This window comes from Mytilus trossulus, chromosome 5 (genome assembly GCF_036588685.1).
Source record: "Mytilus trossulus isolate FHL-02 chromosome 5, PNRI_Mtr1.1.1.hap1, whole genome shotgun sequence".
Lineage (NCBI taxonomy): Eukaryota > Metazoa > Mollusca > Bivalvia > Mytilida > Mytilidae > Mytilus > Mytilus trossulus.
The window spans coordinates 63,723,753-63,733,502 of NC_086377.1; the positions used below are offsets into that span (position 1 = coordinate 63,723,753).

Consider the following 9,750-nt stretch of genomic DNA (forward strand, 5'->3'; position numbering starts at 1 on the left):
ACCAAAATCTTAAATTCATACTGCAAACATTGACACATACAGGTAAAATCTATCGAACAGACCTTCTGAAACTTTGGCAACAAGATCATTTCCATCAATATATGCAAGATGATTCCACCAAGGAATTTATCATACAGCTTCTAGGCCATTTTGATATTCTGGTAGTTCCTAAGGCGTCAAAGCAGTCTTCCTCTGATGTGTTCTTCGTACCATGCATGATTAAGACCATCCGACCAGACTTCTATAACATGGGAAACAAGGGAGAGCGAACAATTTGTCTGGAATATTCATTCGCCCAAGATTCCATGCCAGTGCGCTAGCTTACAAAGTAATTGGGGCAGCAATAAGCACGTGGCCATTGAAAAAAGACAAGAAAATACCATGTCTTTATCATAAGGCTGCAGTGTTAAATTTGAGTGAAGATGATGAACTCCACATATGGTTAGTAGGCAATCGAGTTACGGTATACTTGACAAACCAGATATCGTTACTTTTCATTTCGCCTGATGTTGCAGCAAGCGTACAAGAATGTCTTACAAAGAATATTGAACTGTCCCTTCTGTTCTATTGTAAGAATTTCGGCAAGAAAGTTAAACCAACAAAAGCATTTGAACTGTACACCTTGGCAATGGGTGTTCCCTGTGGCAACAGTGTCTGCTTCAGATCGGTACAAGATCTAAACGAAGGAGATTATTGGACATGTGACAATAACAAAAGGCATGCAACAAAATATTTACTGTACTGGATTTTTGATAAAGTAAGTCAATACTCACTAAATGGTCCATACAGGTGCTAGATTGTATTTAGAAAATTCATTTAAAGTCATGAACGTCATGTTTATATTTATATCCAATATAATTAATGAAACCGTCCGATTGTGGAAATAGAATTGAGAATGGAAATGTGGAATGTGTCAAAGAGACAACAACCCGTCCAGAGCAGACAATAAAGTATGTATATGCACACAAAAAAAAAAAAAAAAGAAAAAAAAAGCAGATGTTAATTGATAATAACGGTGGTTTTGGACTTTTTATCATATTGTGTAAATAAATTATGCTTCTTTTGAGTTAGGTGATATCAATTTAAAAATGTTACATGATTGTTAGTTTGTCTATTACATCTAGTCAATGGTTTATTTTATTTTTCAGTCTCAAAAGATATGTGCCCTTGACTGTAAAGGTAACTATAGCAAAATAAATGGACTTTAAATAAAGAGAATATAGGAGAAAAGTAGGGATAATTCAATTTAAATCATTAACAGTCAATTAATGTCTATTAACTGAAATATCACTTTTAACTTACAAAAATCTTAAAATATATAAAAAAAAATTATGCTGGTTGAAAACAAAATCTTTCGTTATATTCTAAAGTGTATCTTTCATTTTTTTTTATATTGATTTAACCATAGACAGATTTATTGCAAGGTTTTCTAATATAAAGAGAGTGCATATTTTAATTCCATTCTGATCACACTTTGAGTCATATGTTTCTATTAAGCATTGAACTAGGCCAAATGTGTTCAATTATTAAGTGTCCCTGTGAAAGTAGCTGACAACACAATTTCTATCCTTAGGTCTCTGTAAAGATGAATTGAGAACAGAACCAAGTGACAAGCATCTAGTTAGACTGGGAAGTCAGATAGGCATACATTTATTTGAAGAGTTTTTCATACATTTGGGAATGACAACAATGCAATGGGAGAACACTGTAGATATGTATGGTGGTCACAGTCGTGAAGGGATAATGTCGATGGCACTAGTAAAATGGAAGGAGTCAAAGTTATCAGACTTTGAAGACACTACCGTGAAAAATCTTGCAAAGGTGAAGTTGGATAAACATGCTATTTGCCAGGTACAGGCTATACCAGTTGTATGACTCCTCATATTTTCAGAATAATGACTGATGCAATTTGAACTAGTTTTTTTTTCATTTAAACCGTTTTATACATCTAAGCATTTGTTAATATACCATAATAACGTTACAAAGGAATGTTATCATTATACATTGGATCTCACTGTTGTGATGTTATTAATGTTTAGTCATTAACTCCTTCATCAACAAATATTATAGTCAGAACAAGCTTTTCTAAATCAACATTTTTTTTCTTTTTCTTCATCTAAACAGATTTCATTCAACTTGCACTTCTGTCTTTAGAAGTGTATATTAAATAAAACGTTTTTAATTGTTTGTTGGGTCAAGTACACTTATTTGTTTGGCATACATTAAAACATTAAAACATGAGAAACCCTACTGAAAACAGCCAAATTTAAATTTAGCTGGCATAGACGATACGTTTGCGTCGAATATGATATAGTATGATACAAATATATGATACTCACTTAGTAGGCATGATACAAGTAGTATTACTTTAAAAACAGAATATTCCGATGGAAAGATGTACAACTAATGGTTTAGATGATATGCATGGCACTTTATTATTTTTAAATATCATTTCCGGTTGTTGTATTTTTAGGCACTAACAGTAATAACTAGTTCTAAATGTAAATGTTAAGAAGAAAATGAAATCGTGATTCATATTTTTTAATAAAATGGTACGTGCAAACTATAAACAAAAAGGAGACGTATTGACCTTCTTTACTCTATCCAAATACTGCTTTCTGTAATGAAAAGTCTATGATCCTGTGTTATCACTTTGATATCTAATTGTACTGCGTTTTGTTCATTTCAAAGAAAGTAGGGCAGTTTTGTACACCTATATTGTCTTTTTTCCATACCCCTTCCATATAAAAGTTTCAGACCACGAATTCAATAACTTCAATCTGTAATATATGTAAAAGTAGCTATTCTCTAATAAAAGTAATGATTTAGAAGTCCCTGTTTACTTACTAACATATTTGTAGAAATGAGACTGGTGATATAGAACTATATTTAGACCATTTTGAGCCAAAATGTACTTGTCCATAGAATGCCGTCCGTAACATACTTATGTAATATTACCAGAAAAAAAGGATTATTTTACTTGTAGTTACCTTCCGGACGGTGGTGTTTCATTGCAATACTTTAAACATTGGTTGGTTGAATATTGGCAAGTAAAAAGGTTTTTATTATGAAGTTAAACTTTAGGTAAAATATTTAGAAAAGTTTCAAAAGATGTGGATTTTGAATTGGTGGTTTGGCACCTTTTCATTATTTGGTACAACGTTTTCGGACATTTGGGATTTAAATCTCTTTGATTCGCATCTGATTTAGCCTTGCACCATTTTGGTTCGAGTGTCACGGTCAGGTCTTATGTAGACAAACGATTGTCTTGCGTGCACATTTATAAGCTTAGTATCTTCGATAAAAAACGTAAAAAACAAATACAAATTAAGGTTCGTAAATGTCAATCTGTTATTTCCTTAATTGCATTTGCCGATTTTCAGGTCTTTCGTAAATATTTATGATATCATATCATAAAACTACTTTCCGTGAGAACCCATATTTCCCCGAAATGCCTAAGTATGGTAAAGTAACATTGGTACTGTTTAAAGTTATTGATAACATATCATCCTCTCACGTATACTAAGAAACTCATTCACTCAGTGTGATTTGCACCATTCATTATAACAATATATAGGAAAAATAAAGTGAAGTTATTTATAACAATTCCTTAATATACATATTCTGTCAGACATTACAGACTGCAATCTCCAGCAAAACTCCAAGTGACGAAGTTTTGAAAGAGTTATCGAATCGGGTAGGAAATTGTGCACTACAGTTGGGAATAGAACTGGGAGTGAGCTTCAATGAAGTGGAAAACAGTTTTGTCAAGTTTCCGAAAGATTTACCTGGTTTAATAGAAGATATATTGATGAAATGGAAGGCAAAGTCAAAAATAAAGACATTCTATTGTTTGATGCTGGCACTAAAACGCGTCAAAGGAGGTGGCGTGACATATTTACATAAAATGTCAAAGTAACATGAACAATGCATAGTATGATGAATCTATAAATCAACACAATTTCTGAAACTATAATTAATTATTTTTATTTTATGCTTAATATTACAATACTTTTGTATTAAACTTTAATTCATATGAAACTTCAAATTAAATAAAATATGCATATGGTTTTTTTTATAACCTAATGGCTAGTTTTTATTATTAACTAATGAATTTCAAGAAAATTCTAAAATTTGTCCAAATTTAGATATGTTGACTTTTTTCAATTGCTATCTTCCAGCAAACAATTCGCCGATATGTTTTCCGTATGTAGCGTGACCATTTTCGTTAACATCCGGGGATCGCATTACGCAAGTGCAAATAAAACACCAAACGTAAACATCGCGGGTCATCAAGATAAACTATATTTTATTATACCTGTGATACACGTGTATATCTGAATATCCATGCTTCTTTGTTTTGATTGTTAACAAACGGGTGATAATCGTTTAACTGACATATTTTCACATAAACACTGACCGATAGAAATACTTGTTGACGATCATACGACTTGTATGCTAAAACAATGATAAAATCGTGTACACAAGACTAAGTTTATGATAAATGTATGCATTGGTTCAAGAAATGGATTAACATTATTTTTCACCGGTCACTCGTTTCATATGACTTCAAGTTGATCCCCTCCATCTATAGAAATAAATGGTTGTCGTACTCATTATAATATTTATACTTTACATGTTTAATATTCCTCTCATTCAGTCTCTTCCTGTTACTAATACGTAAGGTCGTTTACGTAATTTTGGTCCTCAATGCTCTTAAACTTCGTACTTTATTTGGTCTTTTTAAACTTTTTTTGGATTCGAGCGTCACTGATGAGTCTTTTGTAGACGAAACGAGCGTCTGGCGTATATACTAAATTTAGTCCTGGTATCTATGATGAGTTTATTTAAAAGAATGGTCATACAAAAATCATGTAATCAAATTAACCCAAGAAATCTGGTTTCATCAGCCATTTTCATTGGGTTTCAATATAAAGTGAGTTCAGGATCAAAGAAAATGTATCATGCACAAAATAAAACTTCAGTTTAAAGTGCGACTTTTGTATTCCATCACAATGTTTTCATGCATTTCACGAAATCCAAAGTCTGAATCAGGCATGAATTCCGCCATGTTTTCGTTGTTGCTGATGTAATCAAAGTACGGCCAATGCGTTTTGTCGTCCGGGTCGTAGTTATAACACTGAATAGTAGCGCAAAAATCGTTGCTCTTGTTTACCAGTTTATGCGTCTGGTACCAGTTACGGTCGACCCACGTGATATCACCTTTCTTTGCATCAAACTCTTTCAGCGGCTTTGAATCTGTAGCACATATGTGTTTATTGTAAATCATGAAATGAATTGATCCAAAAAGAACTTTAATGATGGCATTTGCGTTTCCATGATTATGAACTGGACTGTAATGACCTTTAGGCCATATTTCTAAAACGTAAGGTACTCCAGGGGATTTTCCCGAAAGTTGGCCAAGAGTTATGCGGAGATATGTCCCTTTTATATCTTTTTTCCCGAACCCACTTGCTTTTTCCTCTAATCTTGTATTCAGAATGCATCCTTTGGTTTCTATACTGTATCGAATCGCATCTGACAGCAACACTCCAGTAACATCTTGTGAATAGTTTAAACAACAACCTTTTATATTTTCATATAACTCTCTGCACGCAACAGGAAGACTAGCCGAGAAGACGTACTTCCCTTCGTCTAGATAAAAGAGATTGACTTTTGAGCTATCCATTACCAATGGAGAAATATTTGTAATGAATGGGTCTTTTTCAAATTCTACCAATTCCTCCTTGACTCCTAATCCGCCGCCTGGAAAGGAAAAGACATGAATTAAAATGTACTTCATTTTTCAATGTTTAGATTTTGTTCGCCGTATTTTCAAATATTCATGTATTGATTGTTGGTGGCTTACTTCCAGTGATTAGTTATATACAGGAATCATATACCCTCTTTCCCCCAAAAAAAATGACAACAACAGCAAACAGAATACATCTGGAGGACAACTACTGGCTTTAAAAAAAATGGATAACATTTGGTCAAGATTTAAATCTCCCAAGTATGCTATACATTTAATGTAGATTATAAAGATCTGACATCAGCACTTTATTCTTATAAGACTAAAAAATTAGAGATAACGATTTCTACAATGATTTTGCCTGTTGTTTTATATTATACTGACTGACTTTAAAAACGAAACACTCATTTCGTAGATTTTTTTTTACCAAATCATGTTTAATCCTCATACAACTACTATTCATGTTTATCAAACTTCTTTCTCTTTCCAAAAAAATCAACATCTGACATACTTTTGGTTATTAAACATACCAAATTATTGAGATCGCACGAATTTCAGAAAGCGAAATTTCGAACCAATAAAATATTTTTTTCTTTTTTTTCTTTGAAAAACAGTTCTTTCAATCCTTGGCCACACTTACATCAGTTAATAATTGTTGCATCTCCATATTGCCAAAACTGAGGAATAAAAAAACTAAACTAACCTATTAGAATACTGCAAACAGGGACAATTGAACGTGCTGCAACCAGACAATTTGACGTCAGAAACGCGTTTTACTGTCCTTTCAACAATGATACCAGTACACGGGATTTGTTGACCATCATAAATGGCCAGATCAACATGTAGAAAAAAATGCAACGCCAATTGAATTTGATCACGCAACGTTATTTGCGAGACAGACCTACGGCCACACCGTAAATTCCTGATCAACCTGCTGAAAACCATTTTGCACATATTTATGCCATGAATGTTTCCCTTTACATGTAACTGAACTGCCAAAGAAACGACTGAATAAAAACATTTAAGGAAGTACTTAGGTGAGGTTTTGGCATTTGTGTCAAATATTCGGACTCCTGGGTGTTTTCCATACAATACAAGGTAAAATATGTTGCCCAATAACACTCATTTATTTTTTTCATTTTAAGATTAAAAAGCTCATAAAAGGTCATTTACAAAAATTAAAACAGATTGTTGATTTTCTTTCTTTTGATTTCAGACCCAAATAATAACAATGCAAAGATCAGGTAAAAGTCCGAGTCAGCCTTCTCCCGCCATATTTTAAATATCAAATATCTCGAAAAGGAGGACCATGACCTATCAAATTTTTTTGCTAATTTTGTGTTTTAACCAATGCTCTTTTGACTTATAGCATCAATTTTAAATACTTGATTTTTTGAATTTCACAAACCCTCACTTACTTACATCCTTAAAGCCTAAAAAATTCAACTGCATAATTGCCAAAGCCAAATGTAATGATTGGAACAACGCCAAAATCAGATGGTAAAAAACAGGACCCAAAACGTGCAAAACAAAATTGGTTGACCTTTCTGATAATCATTATGGTGTTTGGTATTGGCAATTATTGATTTAGACGGTGACACACTCATTGGTGAGCGGAAAACCAGGTATCAGTATATACCACAATATTTAAACGTTGAAAATGACGTTATCAATTCAACTTTCTAACTGGCATTTTTTTTCAAACATTGAAAAAATGAAAGATCTTTCCGTCCATAAGTTTGTTTACCAAAAAATAAATGTTTGAAAATGGGAATTAAAAAGAATTATCTAGTGTTGAGTTTCTAAAGTCGGTCAGTATATATGATTTGATATCTACCAGGTACAATTGTTTATTTGTACAAGAACACGTGTAAATAACAAGGTACATACCAAGGAATAGTGCATACATTGACAGTTCTGTAGCTCTGTTGCGCTAAATAAGTAAAGCATATATTTCTGAAAGGTGTACTGCATAGTCTTGTTCTAACTATACCTCATAATAAACGTTTATATAAACAGGGCCGTAGTTTTCTCGTTTGAATTATTTTAAATTGTCATATCGCGGCCTTTTAAAGCTGACTATGCGTAATAGGCTTTGCTCATTGTTGAAGGCCGTACGGTGACCTATATTTGTTAATGTCTGTGTCATTTTGGTCGCTTGTGGACAGTTGTCTCATTGGCTATCATACCACATCTACTTTTTTATATAGGTTCATCAATGTTGAGAGACTTTGTGTAAATTTTTGTTTTGAAATAAATACAATATGTTCTTTTTAGCTTAATATTATCAGCCATAGCAATCTTCGTTAAGAAATATGTTAGACAATATATAGAATTCACTTGTGAGTTTTAATCTAGCATACATACCATATTTAACAAAATCCAGAAGTTCGTATTTTCTCACAAATTTTTTGTCCTCTGCATTGAAGTATGGATACAGATTCTCTCTTATTTTCTTTCCTTCCTGTGGTTTGATTCCCTGCAAAAAATCATGAACAAGGATAGTGGTCTCTTCCATTAGGTATCCCTTACCAAACTTAAGAACTAAATTATCTCTATCATAACTGAACCAGTATGAAATCTTTCCGTCTTCTATTCCACTTCCTTTCTTCCTTATGGATGACAGAACCTCGTCTTTGTCTCCAATGCATTTTATGAAACTAACTTGATCTTTTTCAATTTTCACAAAAATTCGGTAATGTCCCTTTTCATCCTCAACAGAAAGAAGAAATGGAGTCTGAGTGTTTTTGGTGATAACTAAAGTTCCTTGTCCGTTAACAGGTAAACGTTTTTCCCAGGAGCTAGGCGTTGTCAATATTGAAGTTCCTTGGCGATTCACAGGGAAAGTATTTTCAAATTGATTCAATTTATTGTCCTTTTGTATTTGGTTGTCTACTGTAATTAAATAAAATTTCAAGTAGACTTAACACAAAATTTTAAACATTTGCTAACAATCCTCATTTGTTTAATAACATGCAGTGAAGAAATATATAACATTAAAGTAAAATGCGGTCTTGTAGCATAAGAAAATGTGTAGTGCATGAGTACAAATGCATTTTATGTTTTTTCTACGCTGTAAAATATTCCTTTTATTTTGCTAATTTAACATTAACCTTAAAGGTTTATTGTAACAAGTGCTAAGGTAAAACATGAGCAGGGCAACACGACAAGTACCGCATGTGTGGCAAGTTCTGCTTACCCTGCCGGAGCACATGAGATTAACCGCCGTTTTTGGTGGAGTTCGTGCTGCTTAGTCTTTAGTCTTCGATGTTGTGTAAGGGTACTATTATTTGTCTGTTTGTCTTTTTCGTTTTTAGCAATGGAACTGTTTGCTCGCAACAGGTGCAAGATATCAATGTATTCTACAGATACAACACATATATCTCTTTGAGTTATCTATACATCTGTATATAAATAGTAGAAAGATAGTTTGTAGGGTGAAAAATAATAATAATATTACCTGGTTTCAGTCTACCGTTAAGCGGTCGTTGTCTTTGTGTTGACGTATCAGCATGCACTTGTATTTTTGATGGCAAATCGGACGTTCCGTTGTGTAGATGTTTTAGTAGTGGTTGGTTTGACAATCCACTTGATCGTCGATGCGTATGTAATGACGTGTAAGACGCTTCATCGTTGTATTTTCCCTGTTTATGTGAATATCCGTTTAATGTTCCATTTGACAGTGGTGATTTTTGGGACGACATAATTTTACCTACAAACATAGACACCAACGAATAAAAACAACCAAACAAAACGATAACCCAAAAAGCACTAGCTATAAACCGAGATGTAATCAAACAAGGTCTACATATTTTAAATAGCTGTACCAAGTCAGCAATATGACAGTTGTTATCCGGTCGTTTCATGTGTTTTAGCTTTTGATTTGACCATTTGCTTAGGGAATTATTGTTTTCATTTATTTATTTTTTTTCGCAGTAAAATGTTTATTTATCCCGAAGAATGTGTACGTATATTTCTGTGACAACCGTTTCCCCACA

The 9,750-nt window shown here is 33.1% G+C and overlaps 2 protein-coding genes across 2 annotated transcripts; both read right to left on the bottom strand.

The window, feature by feature from the left end:
* Positions 1 to 4,981: 4,981 nt before the first annotated feature.
* LOC134718180 (uncharacterized) lies at positions 4,982 to 5,803 on the bottom strand. Its single transcript, XM_063580671.1, has one exon. The coding sequence runs from the start codon at positions 5,801 to 5,803 to the stop codon at positions 4,982 to 4,984; it is 822 nt and encodes a 273-aa protein (XP_063436741.1).
* Positions 5,804 to 8,039: 2,236 nt separating this feature from the next.
* Positions 8,040 to 9,456, bottom strand: LOC134718181 (uncharacterized). Its single transcript, XM_063580672.1, has 2 exons — positions 9,213 to 9,456; positions 8,040 to 8,647 (listed from the first exon to the last, which is right to left on the bottom strand). Exons 1-2 carry the CDS (start codon positions 9,454 to 9,456, stop codon positions 8,040 to 8,042), a joined length of 852 nt encoding a protein of 283 aa, XP_063436742.1.
* Positions 9,457 to 9,750: the final 294 nt, after the last annotated feature.